At 53.2% G+C, this 22,757-nt stretch overlaps 1 protein-coding gene and 1 long non-coding RNA gene across 4 annotated transcripts in view; one reads left to right on the top strand and one right to left on the bottom strand.

The window, feature by feature from the left end:
- SMOC1 (SPARC related modular calcium binding 1) overlaps positions 1 to 17,112 on the top strand; it is a 153,131-nt gene extending 136,019 nt beyond the window's left edge. For 2 of the 3 annotated variants that reach the window (XM_082384359.1, XM_082384357.1), the window contains exons 10-12: positions 4 to 109; positions 9,713 to 9,957; positions 15,216 to 17,112. In XM_082384359.1, the coding sequence (XP_082240485.1) occupies positions 4 to 109; positions 9,713 to 9,957; positions 15,216 to 15,232 (368 nt within the window). In that variant the 3' untranslated portion in view covers positions 15,233 to 17,112. The remainder of the gene's footprint in view (positions 1 to 3; positions 110 to 9,712; positions 9,958 to 15,215) is intronic. The other variant, XM_082384358.1, reaches the window with a different exon arrangement.
- LOC309625198 lies at positions 10,065 to 21,116 on the bottom strand. The gene is made up of 3 exons (XR_014242381.1): positions 20,921 to 21,116; positions 14,600 to 14,819; positions 10,065 to 13,708 (listed from the first exon to the last, which is right to left on the bottom strand). It is a non-coding gene; the product is annotated as an uncharacterized lncRNA (long non-coding RNA).
- Positions 21,117 to 22,757: the final 1,641 nt, after the last annotated feature.

Here is a 22,757-nt window from a genome sequence, read left to right as displayed (position 1 = left end):
CAGGCTGTCCAGAAGGGAAGAAAATGGAATTTATCACCAGCCTACTGGATGCTCTCACCACTGATATGGTGCAGGCCATTAACTCAGCGGCACCCACTGGAGGTGGGAGGTGAGAATGTGAGCAGGACTCAGGCCCAGTGGGACCATGGGGCCCCTGACTTCTCAGTTGCTGCAGGTCCCTGGGAGAGGGGGGAGGGGTGAGTAGAACAAGAGCTGGAAGTTGATCCTCTTCCTGAAACGGCGTAGCTGTGACTTTGTCTCACCTTCCACCAAAAATCTCGCCGCCCCTCTCCCCTTTCTAGTCTTTGGGAGTTGCTTTTCTCTAGCTTGTAGTTACCTGGCTATAGGCAAGTCCGGGAGTGTCTGGAGACTTCCAGCACTTCAGTCTCAGAAATGGATGCATTGGAGTGAGTCCAGAATGGCAGGAAGGGGGATGGGCATACGATGGGGACAGGGATGGCAGGGAGGGAGTCCAGAGCACTTGGTGGTTTTCTTCTTTTCTGAGAAGGCAGGAGCCGCGTGCCATTTTGGCTTCCTGAGAATCCCAAGGGACTCTGGGCAGTGGGATAGGACACTGCCATAGCCAAATCCAACGTAGTTCAGGAGCTGATATGCTGGCCGAGACAGTCCTGACACGAGGCCGAAATGTACCCGCTCCCCAGCGACCAGCATCACCGGCGCTCACTAATTTGGGCGCATTGGGTCAGTTGATCGGAGCACGCATGTGTTCATCTGTCCGCTGCCCAGAACTATTGAACGTGCATATGGCACGCCGAGCACTGGGCTAAGGATTGGGAATCCAGGGATGCGGGGCCTGTCCCCGCCTTCAAACAGTGCAGCCTACTGGGGATACTAGGCTGTAGAAAGATACCAACTGTGTGGTAAGTGCTAGAGCTGAGGTGAAAGAACAGAGAAGGGTTTGCTAATTTGGTCTTGAGGAGTCAGAGAAGGCTTCCTGGAGGAGGTGATACTGAGTTTTGAAGGATAGGTAGGACTCAGCTAGTAAAAGAAGGAAAGCCATTCCAGGAAAAAGGAAAGAACACTGTGACCCCAGGAAAGTGCACGTCCGTAGTTCAGGATGGCAGGGCTGGGGTGGATGGAGGAGGGGGTGGAGGAGATGACAGGGGTGGTAGATGACACAGAGGATGCAGGTCCCAAAGGGCCTGTGAGATGTGCTTCCCATTATGAAGCCAGAGCGGGAGGCGCAGCAGGAGCAGGGAGAGTTCTGGCTCCTTAGCAGCGGGAAGTACCATGTGCTTGGCAGGGATGGGCAGCCTGACTCTGCCCATCCCTGGGATGGGCCTGAGCTTACGTGGCTCACCAAGGAGGGAGCGCTAGTCCCTCCGCATCTGCCCAGAGGCAGAGCTGTCAAAGGGCAAGGAGTGCCACCACGAGACAGGCCCAGGCCCCCAGGCTGGTGGAAGGGCCCCAACGTGACTGCCTCAGCAGCGATCAGCACGACCGCAGGGCGTGTATCTGGGGTGGGAACCAGGACTCCCAACACAGCTGTCAGTGGTTCTGTGTCCCGAGGCAGACAAGGGCAGCAATCCTGAAAACCCACTTTTTTTTTTTTTTATAAATTTATTTATTTATTTATTTATTTATTTATTTATTTATTTATTTATTTATTTATTATTTTTGGCTGTGTTGGGTCTTTGTTTCTGTGCGAGGGCTTTCTCCAGTTGCGGCGACAGGGGGCCACTCTTCATCGCGGTGCGCGGGCCTCTCACTATCGCGGCCTCTCTTGTTGCGGAGCACAGGCTCCAGACGCGCAGGCTCTGTAGTTGTGGCTCACGGGCCTAGTCGCTCCGCGGCATGTGGGATCTTCCCAGACCAGGGCTCGAACCCGTGTCCCCTGCATTGGCAGGCAGACTCTCAACCACTGCGCCACCAGGGAAGCCCTGAAAACCCACTTTTATGTCACATCCCAGTGAGTGCAGTGGCTGCCTTGTGGGTGGCCGCTCTAGGAAACTGCTCGTCCAGGGAGCTTGCTCTCAGCAACCCCCATGGTCCTGTGAGCTCTGAGGCTGCTTTCTGGCCCTGCTCTGTTTTGCTCACCCCGTGGAAGGGCCCAGGCCTCCCCTGGGAGGAGCACAGCAATAAGTCTGAAAAGGTGGAGACAGGGTCTGACAGGTCGGCAGATGAGAACGGCCCAGAGGCAGCCCACGGTGCTCAGCAACTGGAAGTCTAAAATAGAGAGGGCTGTGTCCCAATCTCCAGGAAGAGGGAGGGGAAATTATGAAAAGGCATATTCAGTATTATATGCCTTTTTGTTATTTATGCTTGGAATGTGAAAACATACCTGTTGTTTCATGCAGAAATGGGTATGAGCTATTTATGGTTTTTAGAAGAGAGGGAAAAAAGAAACGAGAAGGGGGCATGGCCTTAACAATTCCAGGTCTGGGTGCTTTCCACCCACAAATCCCCAGGGCTGCTGGCTCTGACCCACTGCTCGGGGAGCCTGCCTGGTGCTTATACTTGGGTTCTAAGGAGACAAGACTTCACCCTCCATCCCATTTGCTTCTGCGGGAGCCCAGCCCTTGAGCCCGGCCTGGCCTCGGATCCAGGCAGCCTTCAGTGCCAGGGAAAGGACCAAACCCAGCTAGGTCCTGGGCCAGCGGGGCCAAAATCACAGGTGGGCCCACTGCCAGGGCAAGTTCGGATGGACGCTTGACCCTCGGATTGCAGGCTGAAGAAATTTTTACAGAAAATAAAAACTAAGAAGTTCATAAATGCTTTTAATCCCAGTGTGTCCTTAGGGAAGGGATTTTTTTGTTGCTGTGGTTTCCAAAAAACCTCTTTTAGGTATCATATAATGTTGGGAGAAATTAAAAAAAGAAAATTCTTTCCTAAACATGTTTTTCATTTCAAGCTCATATGAACTTGACCGTGTTTAGTTTTGATGAGAATGAAAGGTTTGAACTGCATTTGGTAATTGTGTTACCTGGAGGCTAGACTTGTAATCAAAAGACAGACAAGATGAATCAAGAAATAGTTTAGAAATCAAGGAAGTGGGAGTGGGCCTGCGGAGAGAAGGAGAAGGAATCAGTTATACAGGGAGGTGGCTGGCCAGGGTTACCGGTTTTACTGAGTTTAAATCCCGCTCAGGTCTCCCTATTATATTTAGAAAAAGCAAGCCCGAACTCTGACCACGAACTGGCCCTGCAGGATGGTCTTACTGGCGCTCACCCCTCCTGTCATTATGTCCCAGCCACTGGTCCTTCGCAGGTCCTCAAACAGGCCAAGCTCTTGCCTGCCCCAGGGCCTCCATGCCGGCTGCTCCTTCAGCCTGGAACGTGAATCCCCCATCCTCCCGTGACCGGCCCCGCTGTTCCATTTACATATCATCTTCTCAATGACCATCCAGACTAAAGAAGCAGCCCTGTCACCCTCTATCACAACACCGCTTTTTAATTCTCAGCCTAGTGCTTACCCCTATCTGGTATTTTGCTGGTTTGTTTATTTATATCTGTCTCCCCCTACCCAACGAAAATTGAACTTCAATGAGGGAAGGAGCGTTTTCCGCCTTCTTCCCTGCTGTATTCCTAGAACTCAGGATAGTGCCTGGTACACAGTAGATGCTCAGTAAATATTTGTTAAATGAATAAATAGCCAGAAGGATGGGTGGATAGATGGATGGATCCCTGTTGGATACAGAGAGGGATGTCTCAATAAGGCCTCTTTTTCTTGGCACACGTCAGAGGGTCCAGCAACTACATTAAGGCTAATTATGAGGCCAGATCTAGCCCTGAAGTTCACTGTAATGCTTCTTTGTCACCAGGGCCTTACAGCGCCCTGGCTGGGACCAAGGGACTTGGGCACCATGTGGACAGCCCCTGGTCAGGCACCCTTCTACAATGGAAGAGGCAAGGCAGAGGGCAGCACATCTGGAGCAGGGCCGGCGAAGAGAATTATGGAATCCAGGGTCCCTGGGTTTGGGCCTTGGCTCTGAATTCAGGTAGAATTGAGGTTGCAAGCACAAGGTCAAAGAAGCCACAGCTGATCCCTCCTGCGTCCTCTCAGGGTCTGGCAATTAAAGCTGGACACCAGCTGGGGCCAGGGGGAAGCAGTCCCATTTGGGGACAGTGGGGAGAAGGGACAGGGAAGATGTTTGGGCTGAGCAGAAAAGAGGGTGTCTTCCCCCCAAACCACCACCTGTCAGGCTTGGAGATTTTAGCTTTGCACAAACTCTTACATCTTCCCCCTGGCATAAGCTCTGTGCTGGGTTCGGGGGACATGGAGGGATGAGGGCATGGTTCCCGGGCTGGAGGAGCTCCTGGGAGAAGAGCTATGTAATCGCGTGAGTGCACTGTAAAGCCAGTGTGACAACAGAGGCAGATGAAGTCCCGCAGGGACTCAGGGGAGGGAGGGCGTGTGAGAGAAGGCTTTCCACAGAAGGTGACATTTAAGCCACATCTTCACTTACGAGTGAGAAAATGCCCCGACCTAGATGGACCAGGAATAAGGGTATCCCAGCAGAGGGACCCTAGGGGTAGCGAGGTATGAACGAGGTAGGGTCTGTGGAAGGAATTGTGAGGAGTAAGGTTTAAGCTTGGGAGGCAGGCTGTGGACAGGCGGGAGGTGAGGCTGTAGAGCTGGGCAGAGCCCAGATCACGCTGGGTCTTGTGATTCGTGCCAGAGAGGGCCACAGGGAGCCATGTGACTAGATGGGCATTCCTATGGAAGCCACATGGGGAGAGGGGAGCTAAATGGGGCAGGAAGGTTACAGCCGACACTAGAGGGAAAGGTGATGAGAATGTGGACTAAAGCTGTGGTGGACGGGATGATTCACTGAAGCTTTAGTAATGAAATCAATAGGATTTGAAGACTTGTTAGATGTAGGGAGTGGAAGAGGGAGATAGCTACTTCCTTTTCTGGTCTTCTAGCCTGATTTAGGGGGAAAGCAGTGCTGCCCAAATCTAAAAATAGGCAAAGTAGAATGGGGTATCCATGGAAACATCTGTGGCTAGTGCCTGGGAGGGGGTGGCCTGCAGGTATCATTAGATGAGAGCTGTTCTCAGTGAAGGGTTGCTGGATCATTGGTCCTTCCCGCTCCAGAAGGCAGAGTTCCGCCCCCGTCCCCCCACCCCACCGGCTAAATCCGCCTTCCCATCAGCATTTATCAGTCCCAAAGGGAGAGTTCTGAGACCCTAGCTGGCAGAGCCTTCTAGAGCAGGGGAACCCTCTCCTTTCTCCACTCCACCCTAGAAAAAGTCAGCGTTGAGAGGAGCTGGGCTGGGCTGCGTGAGCCTCGCCGCCCCCCCCTCCATGGTCCTGCAAGAAGAGACCGTTGGTCTTGAGGCTTCCTCCTTCCTGCCCATTGCGGTGACTTGTTAATGTTCTTGGAAGGAGGAGGCTGGAATGCGGCTGACTTGGCACTTCCCAACCCTACCCAGCCGCCCAGCTGGCGGGGCCTGGACCCGGCTCCAGATGGGGCTCAGTTGGCCTGCTTGGCTTGGCCCGTGCCTCCAGGCCATCCCACCTCACCTTGTTTAAAACTGCTTGGGACAGCGGAATTGGGCCCAAGATCTTGGCCAGCGCCAGCTTCCTTGTGGTAAAAGGGGCTGACTCACCAGCTGTGCATTGCAGCCAAGGCCCGGCGGGCTGAGGCTGCAGCAGCGACACTGAGAGGGCGGCAGGGGAGGGGTGGCACCTGCCGCCTCTTAATTTGGGAGAAGACTCGGTGGGGCCCGGCCAGTCCAGGGAGGGACCCGGCTCTAGTGGCTTTCCTCATCCCTGGAGACGGGAGACAACAGGACGGCCACAAAAACAGCCCAGGGGCGGGGCTGACGCCAACATTGTACTGTGTCTCTCCACACCATATCCGAGGAAACTTGGATCCTCTACTCACCCAATAAGCCCTTTTTAATGGAAGTGGAATTGTACCTGTAGGGAGGCCCATAGCAAGAACCTGGGCATCACTGTTAAGTGATCCTAAAGAACCATCACACTCTCTAACGTAGGGTCCCCAGCCCTTGTCTGATGCGCAGCTTTGGATTCCAGCGGTTCTGATCCCAATTCTGTGCGCATGTGTGAGAGAGAGGTCAGGAGTCTGATGCCAGTGTAACCCTAGAACTGGGAGTGCAAGTTGCCAGTGTTTTTAAAGGATACTGCTAGAAAGCTGTAAGAGCTGGAGGGATCAGTGAGCTGTGGCTTTGAGGTCAAGGGTAAATTGTGAGGAGTCCAGCTGTGATGGAAAGGACTCCAGCACAGACTGCTTGAGAGGTTCCTGGAGACTCTGGGGAGGCCCTCTTGCCCCACCCCAGCCAGCACTCCCCTGGGAAAATCTGAGCTTCTCCTTAGTTAACAGAGGCTTCTCGTGTCTTCTTTCACACATGCCCACCGCTGGTTTGGCTAAATCAGGACTCCTGATAGATGTCAGTCTTAACTAGTTCTTGCATGAAGCACAGTAGTTTTGGGACTTGAGGCTGTTGTGAAGCCAGAAACCTCATTTTCAGCGTTTTGAGCCAGATGCCTTCAGTAGTTTTCTTTTTTCTAGTATGCTTTGTTGGAAGCATGAAAACTACCCCCAACCCCTCCCAGTTACTGTCTTTTGTCTCACCCGATCTTCTTCCAGAAGGTTCAGACTTATTCTTCTGGGGTCATGGCTGGAGTCTCCTTCCCTCTAGACGAGGGTTCTTAACTTGAGTCCATGACCTTGGATGAGGTTTAGGGAGTCCATTAAACCCCTAAAATCTGCAGAATTCTGGGCGCCTGTGCATTTTAGAGAGAGGGACTATGGCTTTGTTTACATTTTCTGAGGGTCCATGATCCCACCCCCCCCACCCTGCACCTCCGCTAAGAAATTCTTGCCTTAAATGTACTTGGCGCTTGGCCTAGACAAAGCCTTGGCTTCCAAAGTAGGACCCTAGCACTGCATAGCTACACATGTAGAGCCTGGCCCTGATGTTTGGGGAGGGGGCAGCATGGGATTCTGGAAGTCAAAGGATTTCAGAAGCAGAGTGCCTGACACCAGCTGGGGACGGGGGCGGGGAGAGGCAGGCCCCTCAGGCCCCCAGGGCAGGCTGCCGGTTGGGGAAGTGCTATAGGGAGCCAAAGGCACTGCTTGGAGGGCCCTCGGAGGACGTCTCCTGGGAAGTGTCCTCGGCTGGGTGGTATGGGGGACATACGGGGGTGGGGGGTAGCAGGCAGAAGGCATGGCCGCCCTGGGCTGGGGAGCTCCTGCTGGGGGTGACGAGGGCAGGAACACGGTTCTCCAGACAAGGAGGCAGGGAAGGGAGGGAAAAAGGGGCAGCAGCCAAATGACAGTCACTCTCTGGCATGAGAGGAAACTCTTAGAGGTTGTAGCGCGGGAGAAGAGCTGCTTCTTGCTGCAGCCTAGCCCAAAGGAAGGTGCGGGGAGCCCCAGCAACAGAGTCGCTGAGAGCTGGGCAGGCAGGCGGGAGCCCAGGAACACGTGTTGAAGGCAGCGAGCCTCTCCTGGCAGGGCGTCTGGGTGGGATGACCTCATCCTTTCCCGTCTCAGCAAGTGAGGCTTTATTATTCCAGCCTCTAGGTAGACATTACGCTATGCTGAGCCTAAAGGTTAAAGGAAGAGCTGCCTTCGCCCGGGGTTCTCGTGGCCCCCTCACGGGAGGGGCCGAGGGGGAAAGCCGTCCCCTGGCCGCCTTAGAAAGCCTGGGTGGGAATAGCTGGAGCGTCTCCCCTGGGTCCCTCCCGGCTCTCCTCCCCCACCTGGGTCCTCCCTCGCTTTTAGGGGAAGGCGAGGGCAGGCAGGGTGCCCTGCGAGGGAGCTGGCCACCCTCCCTCCTGCTCCATGAGCATCCTGATAGAGAATTTTCTGGGGCCCGCCTGGTGTACCCTGCAGGCTCGAGAGTGAATGTTGCAGTGAAAATAGAGGAAGCTTAAAACCACCAAAGTACCACATACTGGCAGAGACAACAGTCTGAGCCATGCCTGTTTGAAAGCCCTTCCAAGCCTGGTTTCTATGACAGACCTAGTAGACCAAGGACAGACCTTGGTCCCCAAGGGCCAGAAACAGATGGTCCCTCACACCTTCCCCAGGTGCTCCCTGCGCCAGACCTGTCAAGATGAGGTCCTGCTGGCAGATCCACTAATTGTGTTCTCTTGGAATTGGTCCAGGGTGCCCAGGGGGACCTGCCCAAGACTGCAATCCACTTAATTAGGGATGGGCATTCAACAGGGATGCCTGGCTTTTTTTTTGGTAATGAAACATCTTTTTCCCTAAATGGTGAGGTCACTTGGGGGTTGGGGTAGGGGAGGGCGTTTGCTGGCTCATTCATAGCGGATGTGTCAGGGATGGTCCCCTCCCTCCTGGAAAACTCGGCAAACCCCAGGGAAGAACCCCAAGGCGCTGGGAAGTGCCTTGAATATTCTTCTTGCCAGGTACGGCTTCAGAGTGTGCTGGCAGGCCCTGAATCCCTGGTGTAGGATCCCTGTGTGACAGCGAGCCCCTCTGCCCACGCTTCTCACCCATGGTCGTCACGTAGTCTGTCCCAGTGCCCTGCAGACTAAGTATTTGAATGTATGGACCTCCCAACCTCAGCCTTAGTCCCCCAACCAAGGGAAAGTTACCCAGGGCTTTAAACAAAAGGGCCTGGACCACATTCACTCTGTGCCACGCCCTGGCGGCAGGAACCATGGGACTCGTGTGACTCTGTTCTCCTGGCCAGAGACCCCAGTCACCCCCTCTAGACCAGACTCATCATTGGCTTCAAAAGTTTCAGCTAGCACCCTGAATCCTTTTTGGGAAAAGATGAGGCATGAGGAGATGAAACTGATGGGTGGGCCTTGTGTACATTACATGTGTAGCCATTGCTCTTGTCACGTTACGGTCACCACGCATACATGGGCGGCGTTAGATGCGGTCACTGCTGTGCATCTTGACACCGGGAAGCTTTCTTGGTTACTCTAGCCCATTGCTTCTTAGCAGAATCCCCTGGGGGTTCTAGTTAACATGTGGCTTCCTGGGTCCACCCTGGAGCTCCTGTCTTAAAACCTCTATGTGGACAGACTCATGCTTAGTAGGTCTGGACTTGCCAGCTGTAGAACCTCTGTTTGTGTCCAGCTCAATTGCCTTCTTTCCTCAGTTCTTACCACACTTGCTACCTGACAGGGACGGCCCCCGGGAACTTCACACTTCATTCACACTGAATTGTTGCTGCTCGGTTTCACTTTTTTGGCTCTGTTTCTCGCCAAGACAGCAGTTTGAAGCCAGGGGCTCTGCCTCCTGCTTTGGAAGCCCTCCCAGGACCTGCACTGGCGCTGGGTGGGTGGTGCAGGCTGTGAGCACCCTTTCCCATAGTCATGTTCATTTGGATGCCAAGTTCATGTGTAACGGGCAGCTTGTGTGGCAGCGACACTAGGCCAGGAGAAGGACAGTTTGGATCCCTGTGGTTTTCTCAGGTGAATTGTATCCAGTCAATATGTCTTGAGCATCCGTCTTGTACGAGAACGGTGCTGGCTATGGCGGAGGGGGTGGCGGGCTCACCTACTTGGGGACCCCCAAAGAACGAACTGTCCAGTCTTGCGGCTCAAGTTGGAAAGGATGGCTTGATTCGGCTGCAGGCTCATTGGGCCTGGGCGGGCTTGGGCCCGGATAAGCCGTTTCTGCCTGGTTGCCGGCAGCCCTGGTGTCTGAGCACGTGGGAGGGAACTGAGGCTGGGCTGGTGGCGCCTGCAGGATCCTGAGCGGTGTGCTTGGGGATGGGGGTGTCTGCCCGTGGCCCAGGTTCTCAGAGCCAGACCCCAGCCACACCCTGGAGGAGCGAGTGGTGCACTGGTACTTCAGCCAGCTGGACAGCAACAGCAGCGACGACATTAACAAGAGGGAAATGAAGCCCTTCAAGCGCTACGTGAAGAAGAAAGCCAAGCCCAAGAAATGCGCCCGGCGTTTCACTGACTACTGTGACCTGAACAAGGACAAGGTCATCTCACTTCCCGAGCTGAAGGGCTGCCTAGGTGTTAGCAAAGAAGGTGAGTGCTCGCCTGTGCTCCTGGCCCGCTAGGACTTGCCCCTCCCAGGCCCGGGGGCCAAGGGCTCCCCCATTAGGTGAGATCCCAGGCACGTGTTGATTCAGCTCCTTACTGGGAGTGTGTTATGCTTCATGCTAGATGCCTGATATAGTGGAGGAATGGATGGATAAAGTCCCTATCCTTCCACAGTCTATGGAGGAGACAGATACTAAAAGTATTTACATACCTTGTGGTAAGTGCTATGAGGGTGTATTAAGATAGGCCAGGCTGCAGTGACAAGTAGAACCACACACGTAATGACTCAGCTCAACACAGTGGATACTAGTTCATCTTGCCCATATAATAGTTCACCACGATTCCAGGTCCTAGGTGTGTGTGTGTGTGTGTGGCGTGTGCAGGGGAAGGAATAGGAGTGGGGATTGCTTCGTGTGCAGTCACTGAGATTCAGGCTGAGAATGACTCTGCCATCTTTATTATGTGGCATCCAGGGTCACCCTGGGGGTCTTCTCCCTTCCCAGCCAGCCAGATGGCGTAAAGCCTGGAGCAGTGCCTGTGGTGGGGGGTTGACGGGCCAGTCCTGGAAGTGACACACATCACCTCTCCTATTTCACTGGCTTGAACTCAGTCACTAGACCACACGCCACAGTAAGGAAGGCTGGGAGCCCAGGAAGAGGAGGAGAGCGTGAATTCTGGTGGACACCTAATGATCTCTGTCACAGTGGAGCAAGTGCAGAGTATTGTAGGAACGTACGTAGGGCACCCCCATCGGCGCAGGAGCAGACGGGCTTGGAAAACTTTGGGAAGGAGGTGATGTCTAGACCAGGGGTCACCCAACCGTGGCCCATGGGCCCAATCTAGTCCACGGCCTGTTTCTGTACGGCCTGTGAGCTGAGTGGTTTTTCTATTTTTAAAGGGATGTAATTTTCAAAAAAGAAGAATATACAACAGAGACTATTGTATATCGTACATGGCCCACAAAGCTAAAATACTTACCAGCTGGTCCTTTACAGATAAGTTTGCTGCCTCTGCTCTAGAGCAGTCCCTGAGCAATGAGTAAGAGGTGGCCAAGCAGAAAGATGAGGGGAGGGAAGAGTGTTCTGAGCGGAGGCCAGTGAAGAGTGCAGCTGCAGAGGTGAGGGAGCAGAGCTTTAGAGGAGCTGAAGGGTGTCAGTGTGACTGAGACGCATGTTTGAAGATGGACGGGGAGGGGAAGGGGTAGGAGGCAAGGTGAGAGAGTTTCAGCTCTACAAGGGCAGTGGGGAAGCTGTTGAAGGGATTCAGTCAGAGAAACAAGAGCATCAGTTTTGCTTAAAAATTATTCTGGTGCAGTGTGGGAAATGGACTGGGGATAAGCGAGGCAGAGTCCCCAGTAGGAGGCTGTGGCTGTCCAGACAGGAGGCGATGGAGGCCTGAGTTATGAAAAACCCGGTAGGGGATGCAGAGTAGTGGGTGGAGGTGACTAGGTAGACCTGCAGGCCTTGGTGATTGAGTGCATAGAGGGATGAAGGTTGGTTTGGGCAACTGGACAGTGGGTCCATTCACTGAGATGGGCAACGTGGGAGGAAGAGCCGAGCGGGTGCAGGGGGACGGGGCAGGGGACGAGGATGGCTTGGACGTGTCAAGTTGGATGCACCCAAAGAATTAGAGGGTCTGTAGTGCCGGTGAAAGGTCTGGGCTGAAGATACCAATTCGGGTGGTGCTGACTTATTTGAAATGGAAGCTTGGGAAATGCTGAGATTGCCTTGGAGGAAACATAAGGGCTTTTCCTCGTTCTAAGCCTTGTTTGACAGTGTAAACCCAAAAGGTAGCTGGGTAAGTGGCTGAGTTACCATGAGGTACCCAGTCTCGGGACCTGCCCGCTCCATCACGGGGTTCTGGCCTTGGTTCTGGGGCGTGTGGCCCTGGGTGAGTGACCTCATCCCTCTGGGCACCCCTGTCTGATGAGGACGCCTCTCCGTGTTCCCACGACTCTGAGTCCCCAGGACGCTGCCTCAGCCACAGACTAGCTCTTTCACCCAAGTACAAACTACTCAGCCATCCCGGCTTTCAGTGTCTTCATCTGTAAGATGGAAATAATCACCGCGTCCACCTCATAGGGCTGTTGTGCTGATTCAATGGGGACAGCGAGTCAAAGCTGTTGTCATAGTGCCTGAGACACTGAAGGAACTCCGTGGAAGTTCAATATTACTATTCTTCTTCATAAGAGTGTTGCCGCTGTCGGAAGCCTTATCACACTGCATTGCAGTTCACATTCCTGATTCTCCCCTGCAGCTCCCCTGTAGCTGTGCGTGTGCCTTCTCAATTGCTAACCTCAGGCAGAGTGCACGGTGCACGGCGCCCAGTAACGGTGCATTAGATCCTTGTCATATGATGAAGGGATAGGAGAGGGATTGTCCTGTGTGGTGACATTATGCTTTGGCATTTGGAATCTGTGCCCATTTCTCAGAGCACAGGCTGAGGGCCAGTATTGGAAAGAGACTACGCAGTGTTAGTATAGACCCCAGGCCCACCCAGGAGCACTTCTGGGCTCAGTGGGGTCGGAATCACAGAGCTCTGTAGCCCCTCTGCCCTCAGTCCCCTTCCTGTGCTGGTAGTTAGGTCCGTGCAGCACACAGCGGCCAAGGGGAGGCTGAGTGTGGTGACCTCGGGTCCACCGAGCTCAAGAAGGCCTCCCGGCTGTCCTCTGAAGCTTTGTGGGGCACCAGGTGCACAGAACCCAAAGGAAGCATCCAGCCCTGACACTTACTAGCTCTGTAATCTTTAGCAAGCTACCCAGACTCTCTGAGCCTCAATTTCCTCATCTGCAAAATGGAGATGTTAGTGTCTGCCTCACAGATTCGGTGTGAAGATTTAACATTCTGGTGCCTGTGAAGAACTTAGCTCAGTACGTGGTTAGTGGTGAATGCAAAGAAGAAATTAGGAGTAGTAGAGGAACGCACCCCCAGGCTGCCGGCAGCTTCGCAGGGTCCCTCTCCTCTGCGGAGCAGCAGAAAAGCCACTTGGGTAGATGGTATGTAGGGAATGGAGCAGATGTTGGTCATCTGGTGTCGTGCAGTGCCCTCTGGTGGGCTGAAAGGGGCTTGCACACCAAGTTGTGGGCAGAAGTCGGGTGTGGGTGGGAAGGACACAGAGTTTGGGGGTGAATGTAGCTTTGGGTGTGAGGGACTGAAGTTTTGGGAAATGCCCCATGAACACAGGCATTTTTACCAACCAGACTCCTCACTGGGGAGCTGAATTCTCTGCACAGCGTTCTGAGGGCTGGTCTTTCTTAACTGGTCCTTGCCACCATCATTAGGATTACTGCCACCACCCTGTGAAGCAGGCAGGCTGGAGCCGAGTTCTTCCATTGAAAAAAATTGCCAGCTCTCCTGATGAATTGCCCAAGGATGGAACCTGCTCCGGGCTCGGGCCTTTTCCTGTCCCCTGCCTTCCTTGGTAGTTAAGAGCACGATTCTGGAAGCAGACAGTCAGGTCTGAGTTTGCTTCACCACGTAAAAGCTACACCATCTCCAAGCCTCGGTTTCATCCTCATAAAATGGGGATAATTTGATTGTTTTATTAGAACCATATGCAGTTGTTCTGAGGATGAAGCGATATTTTGGTAAAGGGATTAGTGCGGTAAGCCTTCAGGGTGAGAGCTGGTTACCTCTGGCTGTACGTTTTCTCTCCTGAGTCTCAGCCTGGCGGGCAGGACTATTTGAGGTCCTCTGTACGTGTAGATCTTTCCTCTCACCCCTGAGAGAAGCAGCTGCTGGCTGGAGCAGATGAAAGATGGGATTCAGGGCCTGGCAACCTGGCTCACCTCCCACCCGCCTGCCTTGGGCTTGTCCCTCTATCTTTCCAAGTTTGTTTTCTCATCCGTGACATTGGATATACCAGTATCTACCCCTCACCCCACCCCACCCTGTGTTCTGTCTTTTTTCTCGGGTCTTAAGGAATGTTAGTGTGACTTGGGGGCGGTTGACCTGGGGGTGGGCGTGGATTCCCACAGCACCTTACTCTCCTCCAAGCCCTTTCTCCATGAATTCAGTTGGTCCTCAAGGCAACCCTATGAGAGGCACAGCAGAAGCAGCGCAGCTGTGGTCCTAATTCCTGCTCCGTAGACTGACCCAGAGGGGTTAAGGGCTGTGCACAAAAATCACACAGCCTCCAGGGCCCACGTGCAGCTGGCCCAGCTCTTGGTGTGCCTGCCTTGCAGCACCCTGCTCCTCCCTTAGGAGACCTGGGCCCTGCAGAGCCTCCAAAACCGCTCAGCACCCTGTGGGGTGGAGTGGGTGTTCGCGGAACAAGCCTTGGACCTCCGTTAAGATCCTCAACTGCTCTGAGCATTGGTTTCCGGATTTGTTAAGTGAAGGGGCTGGACCAGATGATGGCTAAGATTCCTTCCACCTGACCTTCTGCAGCTGGGAGAGCCAGGACCCAAGAAGGTTATGCAAATGTCCATCAGCACTAAAGCCCCTCTCAGCTAATGAGGGGGCCCCAGCCTTAGGGAAGAGGGACTGTGTTTAAAGGTGTTGGCTAACAAGGGTTTTACCCGGGCAGAACAGGAAGCCTGGCCACACAATCTCTGGCTCTTCCCCAAGTGCCCTCTTCATTCTGGGGGTTAGAGGGGCCAGGTGCCCAGGTATAGAAGAAGCCCTACCAGTTCTCTGGGTCAAGGCCACTCGAGCATCCTAAGTTCCTGTTTTGGCAGGTGGTAGTCTTGGCATCTTCCCCCAGGGAAAATGAGCAGGCAAAAACCCATTCAGTAAGTTGCCTTCTTTCGGGGGTCCTTTCTATGGGCCCCCTGATGCAGCTTCGGTAGTGCAGCGGGAGTGTTGGGATTGGCCAAGTTACCTGGACTCCCATGTTCAATTTGTTTGCTGAGGACACAAGAGAAAGATTAGTTAGTGCTACAAGGATCCTACCATTCCCACGTATAAACAAGCACCTACCACTTCCGCCCCAGCCCCAGGTTGAAAGGCTGGCATCGGGGAGTAGGATGGTTTGTACAGAGTGCACGCCCCCCAACTGTGTTTACTGGGCAAAACCCAGTTCCCTGGAATGGCAGCCTCATTTTGTCGCCATTGTGATGCCTCATGGTGGCAAAGATGGGCCGGTAAAACATGGGCTTATCTGCAAGTCCAGGTTACCTGTGTCCCACCCAGCCCCGTATTTAACAGCAGGTGGAAAAGCCTGCTCCGGTGAGGAAATTGACATGTGTAGCTGGATTGCTCGTAAACCCAACTCTAACTTCTCACTTATACCTCCCTTCTCAGTAGGACGCCTCATCTAAGGAGCAGAAAACCAAAGGGCAGGTGGAGAGACCAGGGAGGCAGGATGCATCACCAGACACCTGACCTTGGACGCTGCCCACAGCCCAGCCACATCCCATGTAACATGAGTGGTGCCCACCGTGTTTGCACTTTTAATAACTCTTACTTGTGTGTTTTCTTTTCGGTTTCATGTTTAAACACCAATATCTAATACCACGGTGGGAAAAGGAAAGGGAAGAAAGACTGTTCATCCTCTTTTATTGTTAAGGTTTTGGATCTGCTACTGACAACTTTTAGGGTTCTGAGGGGGTGAGGGTGTTGTTGGGACTGAGAAGAAAGAGATTTATATACTGTATATAAATATATATGTAAATTGTATAGTTCTTTTGTACAGCCATTGGCACTGCTGTCTGTTTATTCCCCTCCCTTTTCCCGCTCTGGGTTGTGAGGGCTCTGGACACACGGCCCAGCTTTCTGGAACCCAGGACTCCATCCCCAGCCCGCTTGGCTTCTGTTTGGAGACCGACCCCTGCGATTATAGTGCAGACTGCATTAGTTCTTTTCTAGTGGGAGGAGGGCACCGCCTCTTGCCGTGGCTGTCAGAGTTGGCAAGTCACTTGGCGGTTGACCTTCTCAAGGGAGGCTGGGTGTGGGACAATGGGAGGGGCCCCTGGAGGGAGGGCTCCCGTGCCCATGTGTTCCTGCCATCCGGACCCCCAGGTGGCCCTGACCCCGTGGGGGCACAGTGTCCTGGTGGCCCACTGAGCAAATTGTCCTCCAAGGATTTGCGTTAGGGTCAGTTGAAACATTTCCACCCATGTTTAGCATCTACTCCATGTAAAGCATGAGAAGGGAGGCAAAGAAGGAAAAGACACACAGAGGGGCCTTTTATTTAGTAGCTATTTAGTATCTGAGCAGCAGAGGGAAGAGGACAGAAGGCCTGCCCTGGTGAGTGTAGTACCCACAGGAGGCTTCTCACCTCCTGCAAACCCACGAATGAGGTTTCCCGAGACAGCTCCCAGGGCCAAGGTCAGATTAGGCTTTTACTTCCACTCTCCTCTATCTCCCCTTGCCATCCTCTGGTCATCATAAGCCTGAGGGAAGAGTTGTGTTGGTCACCTTGTTGGAAACTCAGTTTTTTTTCTTAAAACTCAGTACTGAGGTTCTTCCTGTTCCCTTAAATGTTCTTAAAGGCTTCCAGGCTTGAGGCCAATTCCAGAGCAAAGCTCATCTTGGGCCTCGAACTTCTGCCTTGCCTAGAAGTGCAGAGATAATAACCCAGCTATGGGGCAGTCCAGGCCTAGCTTTCCACAGACGTTTTACTGTGATTCCAATGTGGAATCCAATGTGCTGGGCAGCCTTCGGGTCAGATGCCAGCTTCTTCTGCCCGGGTGACCATGCCTATTTGACAGTCATCAAAGAGCAACAAGTGGCACTTAGCACCCCTTCCATGAGCAGGCGTGGCAGCAGTGAGGGAGGGTGGGTAGTAGCCCACGACGGGTGCCCCTATGGATTGCTTTTGGAAATCTGGCCACATCTTGTGCATCTCATACCCCATCCCAGTATCCCATCCTCTGACTGGAGAAGGTTCTTGCTGTCTGGGTGAAAGTCCCAGAGCTTGTGTTAGGGTGACTGGAGGCCCCATCCCAACATGGTAAGGTGGTAGCCCATTAGTTTGGACCAGAAAGCTCAGCGTGCTGGAACTGGATGGACTTTCCAGGAGACCCCAGTCCCCTACTCTGGCCAGGAGGAAGCACCTCCTTGTAGAAAGTCAGACTCTCCCCTGGGCCTCTTCTCTCTCACACGTGTGTGGAGGCTGTGTTGTGTGGTTTTCCTTTGTGAGGAGGGAGGGAGACTATTTGTAGCTTATTTTATAAAAAATAAAAATGAGTCAACCTTGGTGGCTGTTGCCTCTTCCTTTGGGTGGCTTCCTCTGATGGAAAGATTTCATTTCCTTAAAAGGTTAGTTGTTTTCTGTGGCCCCGGTGCCCTCCACTCTGATCTTGGGAAGTCTGAGGTGCTAGCTGGGAAAGGAACCCAGAAGGGGCCGTGAGGTGGCGCCATGCTTTGCGGTTAGGACATCGATCCCCTGGGCCCTCACCTACAGTGTTGGTGCCCTCTTTGTAATTCTCCCTCTTGCCTGCACCCATACAGCTGCCCTCACAAGGAAGGTAGGGGATGTTGGTGGTGGTGATTTTGGGGCAGGGCTGGGGGTAGCCCGTTCTGTGGCTTCAGGCTGGTGGGAGTGGGTGTTGTGGCCATCATCCTTATCACAAGACCCCAGGCTGGAAAGCAGCCGTAGACAGGGAGCAGGCCCCCAATGAGGTTCACACCGTCCGTGCCCCGCTTTTGTGGGACACATGTTCAGGTCACATATTCAGGTCAAGGCTGCTGGCCTGCTTGACATTGCTGGAGGCCTTCAGCGTGGACATTGCAGCAGAGATGAGGCTCTAGATTGTATCTGGTGCTACGGGGCGTCTTTTCCCTTTGTATCCACCCCCCGCCCCCCCGCCCACACGCAGCTATCTCCGGATGTGGCTTCCTCACCAGTCTCTTTTTGTCACCTCTGTTCCCTTGTCCTTTGCAGGTGAACAGAAGATAATGCCCTTGAGAAATTCTCCCCTAGCCTTTCCTTCAGCTTTTTCCCGGGAAAGGATCTCAGCCTTTGAATGGGGTCATATAGGTCCCCCTCCTCTAACGCTGACACTGAGCTGCTCTGTCCACAGGCCCTGAAATACTTAATACTCAGCCCAGCCCAGTGCTACTGGCGTCATTAATCCCATTTCACAGGTGTGGACGCAGACTTGGGAGCTCAGTGACTTGCTGGGTTACACCCAGCTGGGAAAGGCAGAGCTGGGTGTCACCCTCAGATCTTCCTCTCCAGGCCTGGAGCTCTGCCCCCTGCCCAGCTGCCTTCCTGGAGGGGCCAGAACAACAGCCTTCTCCCTCCTTAACCCCGGGTGGCTGCATTCAGCTGTGAGTACACCTTTTTCTCTGCATAGTTGAGAGTCTTATTAAAAACCACTAATTTGTAGAGGTCTATCATGGACTTCAGGGATTTGGGGAAGAGAAATAAGGGAGGTATTTGCCCATGCAGGACCTCATTGGGAGACTTGGGGTTGACCTAGCCTCCAGCAGAGAGATCCAGGCTGATGTGGGAAGGGGGCAGGGCCAGCCTGCAGCCCCGCTCAGCCTTCCTCTGCTTTCTCCAAAGACAGGAGGGCCATTCCCAGTAGCGGTCAAGGAGAAGTGAACAGTAGATCCATCCTGTTTCTTCCTTCACCAAAAGTCTCCTGAGCCATGCTTGGCCTCTGTGGGGAGGGGAAGACTGGGGACATTGTCAAGAGATGACTTGGGACTTCCCTGGTGGACCAGTGGTTAAGACTCTGCACTTCCAATGCAGGAGGTGCAGGTTTGACCCCTGGTCAGGGAACTAAGATCCCAAATGCCGCACAGCATGACCAGAAAGAAAGAAAAAAAAAAAAAAGAGAGATGACTGCTGCTGGGGCCAGGCATCTTGCCAGGGCCCCTCAGATGCCATCAGAGGAGGGGCTTCCAGGCTGGTACTCATCCCTGGTTCCCCAGGGGATCTGGGTGGGATGGGAAGCTGGCAGCACCAGAGCCCTTGTAGAAAAAGGGCTCCCAGAGAGAGAGCCAGCCTGCTCATCTGGTCATTTACTCCCAAGTTCCTGAATGACCCACAGGGTCACAGGTGTGCCCACCAAGGAGGTTGAAGAGCTTCCTGGCAACCTGATCTTCTGGTCTGTGGCATTTGTCTTTTTTTTTTTTTTTAATTGTACAAGGGGTGACAGGTAAAACTTGACCTTTTTCATGCAGTACCACCAAATCAAGCCCTCATTCCTATGGCCTGGATCACTACTCTCCTTTGTCTGACTTTCCTGAATTAATACAGGGAAGGGTTATGACCTTGGTTATATGCCTGCCAATGAATGCCTGTGCTAGGTGTGTGACACAGGTATCTCTTGTCATTTCTTATCAAATCTGGCTCATCCCTTATACTCTTCTATGTCACCCCAGCCAACACCCCAGCCAATAGCCTCATCCCTCCCACTGTCTGCATTGCTTTCCTTCTTCCCTCAGCTGCTCTGTGAAGGTCCTTTTGCCTGGGGTCTTCGTAGCAAAGCTTTGACTGTACTACAGCTAATGGTGCACCATCCTGTATGTGACACACCCAACCAGGGCAACCTTGATCATCCACACGCTTGGTGGTGGAGGGGCATTGAATACCTGGATGTGGTGTCTTCACTGGATGATGGGCACATTGGTGAATTACTCATAAGAATCAGGAGAGACCAGGATAAGATGCAGTAACATACATCCCCCCCACCCTTAAATCACAAAGCTAGTCTTCTCCCTCCTGGAACATATCCATCATACGTCAGCAGGGGGCGCTGCTCTTCATCAGGGACCCAGGTTGAGGGAGGCTCCATTCTCCATGATCTTGGAGGCAAAAAAAAAAAGGGGGGGGGAGGGGGCAGGGGGAACATGCTAAATTGTACCCTGGTTCTTAAAGCTTCCATCTGGAAGTGACTTGTCACTTTGTTCACATCTCAGATGACTACTATCTCAAATCACATGGTCCCATCTAGCTCAAAGGCAGTTGGTAAGTGCCTAGAAGTAGAATTAGAAATATTTGGTGAACAGCTCTGGTGACTATCACAATGTAGATTATCTTTGTGTTTTCCATATTGATGAAAAAAATCTGCAATTTTTATGTTGTCCAAGAATAAAAAGACTTGCTTTTCACAGTTTACATGGTGCATTTTACATCTATTATTTCTGACGGATCTATCACATTTACGGGAATTACCGTTCTCCCCGTCGTTGGTAAAGCAGAGGGTGAATGCACCTTCCCTCCTGTGAGCTCCCCCCACCCCACCTGGGAGCTAAGTCTCAGGTAACTGAGGCCCTGGAGTAGCTAGCCATGCCCCCAGTGCTTGAGAACTTGGTGGGGCGTCAAGTAACTCTGGGTGAAAGCAAGTGGGGAATGGCAGCACCCTGGGGTACAGATGTGAAACTTTCCCTCCGCAATCATCGCTGTCAGCTGTGCCCCTCTGCATCCTCCTTCCTCCGCGTAGTGGATCCCTCAGGACAACTTGGGCAGTTCCCGTAACTTCCTGGTTACTTCAGGTATTTACAAGCTCGGTTCCAGCCAATGACAAAGCTTCAGTCTCCAGCTTGATTTAGATCCTCCTCCCCTCCTTGCCCTGGCACAATCGTTAACTGGCCGCCGACGGCTTGGAGGAGAGCAGGGGGGCTTCGGTCAGGCTCTGAGACAATTCGTCCTCCACTTTATCCTGATGCAGCTCTCCTGAGATGATGGGGTAGGGAAGAGGGAAAGGAACACTGTGGAGGCCTCCTAACAGACAACAGCTGTAGCCCTCTCCATTCATTGTAGCAGCTTCTCAGGTTAGCGCTGCTTGCCCTCTCTGTAGCAGATGCTCAAATACTGGTCCTCGTATGGAGCCCACGCTGGGTCTGGGTGGGGCCCCCCCGGGTGGGGCCCCCCCACTGCACAGGGCCTTTATGTGGGAAGTCCAGCTCTGGCTTGACCTTTTCCACACTTCCCTACAGCAATATACCCCATGTCCACTTTGCTCCGAGGACCCTGCCTTGGGTTTTGTACCTGAATTATGGCTCCCACCTGGCTCCCTTCTGGGGTGTCCATTCACCCGTGGGAAACTTACACATCCTTCCTGTACCAATTGATGGGGTGCAGGTCGATCCTAAATGCCTTCTCTCTCGGCTCTGCATCTCTCCCACTTCTCCCCTCCCTGCTTCACTAGGTAGAGGGGACTGATCAGCAAGTCGGCTGCGTCACAGATGTCCAGTGGGAAAGGAGATGTCAGGCCAGCAGCCGGCTTAAATCCCCACGAACAATTCTCTCAGCTTCAAGGAGGGGAGGAAGCAACCCAGAGTTTCTTGTCTATCTCCTTCCGCTCTCTCCCCCCAACCTTCTTTTATAGAATGGGATGGAGAAGGGTGGTTAGTTACAGAGCTATTTCAAGTATCATGCTCTCTTTGGGGAGGGTATCAGGCCCTAACTGTTGTTCTTTATGATATGGGATACTTAGCATCTCTTTTTTCTTAATTTTGGGCCCTTATCACCAATTCTGGGAAAGTAGAAAATGTCCCCCCCTCAAAGTCCTATTATGGTGGGTTTAGTGATAGATTCAAGGGAAGATGATCCCAGAGAGAATCTCCCAGTAGCTCTAACTCCAGGCCCAGGGACTTTCAGGCTCCCATCATCTCAGAGCCCTAATGGGCCTGCTGTCCTAGACAACTTTGCCCTCGGGGCATCGACCCCAGGACCAGGTAAGACTCCAGGTGACCCACTCACCTCCAGTCCTCCCCACAGACCTCTGTGCTGTATAAATACATCTCCTATATTCCCATGAGTGGCCCATTTCTGTTATTCTTTAACCCCCTGTGATACTGGCCCAGAGGAAGGAGTTGGAGCTTTTTAAGGGGAGTACTTTTAGAGATGCGCTATGTAGCTGCAAACAGAAACCCCAGGGTTTTCAGTCCCCCATCCTCTCCACCGGCCAGTGTTCAGCAACTCTCTTCTCCAGGCATCCCTCCTCCCCGCTAAAGACGCAAACTCTGCTTTCTGAGGGGTCACCCTTGAGACCCAGGTCGAGCCATGTGGGGCAGAGCTGACTCCAGAGTATTTAATTTGACCCCGTTGAACCTAGGTCCCTTTAAAATCCTTGACTGGGTGTGGAATGGCCTGGTGGAGACCAGGACCCAGCAGAGCTCAGAGACCAGAGGAGGTCTACTGGCTTGAGGCAGGAGGTTTGGGAAAGCTTTGCAGCATTCTCCTTGGGGAGGGTAGTGGGGAGTCAGCGGGAGATGGTGGGGAGGACCCCTGGGCAGCAGCAGGAGCCCAGCTGAGGGGAGATGTCAGGGTCTATGTAGACCCTAGTGCACCTGGTGTTGTTAATTTCCCAGGGTCCTGGACTTAAGAGTCAGAAGGTCAGCTTTTCATCCTGGTCCAGCCATTGGACTATCTTTGGCTTCAGGTAACTCCCTTCACTTTTCACAGACAGATTCTTTGTCTGGGCTCTTTGCTCTTCTGTGCACAGGTAAACAGGTCTTGCACTGCAGGAGGTTTGTGCGTTTCAGGGGATGAGGAGGCACACCAAACGGGAAGACATGCTGAGGGTCCACAGCGTGAAGCGGGGCTGGTGCAGAATGGGGAGATGAAACAAATGCACCTTTAGGAAGTGGGACAGGAGTTAGTTAGAAAGCCTCCTTGGAGGGGATCCACATTATGGGGCTGTGATTGGCAGTAAAGGAAGAAAAATAATGAGAAGATGTGTATGCTTTAGAGAGGAAATAAAATGCAGACAGAGCAAGAGGTAAAGCGATGTGCAGGGGGAGGGAGAAGAGAGGCAAGAAGGAAATCAGGAGCGGCTGAGAGAGCCATGAGGAAGGGTCAAGGCTGATAAAGAGCCAAGATAGTCTGAGTTCAGGGGAAAAAACTATGGTGGGAGAGGGGACGTGTGAGAGGAATGAAAGGCC

This window comes from Balaenoptera borealis, assembly GCF_965194805.1.
Source record: "Balaenoptera borealis genome assembly, chromosome: 3".
Taxonomy (NCBI): domain Eukaryota; kingdom Metazoa; phylum Chordata; class Mammalia; order Artiodactyla; family Balaenopteridae; genus Balaenoptera; species Balaenoptera borealis.
The sequence above is the reverse complement of the archived record's forward strand: the minus strand, read 5'-3'. Positions and strand labels throughout refer to the sequence as shown.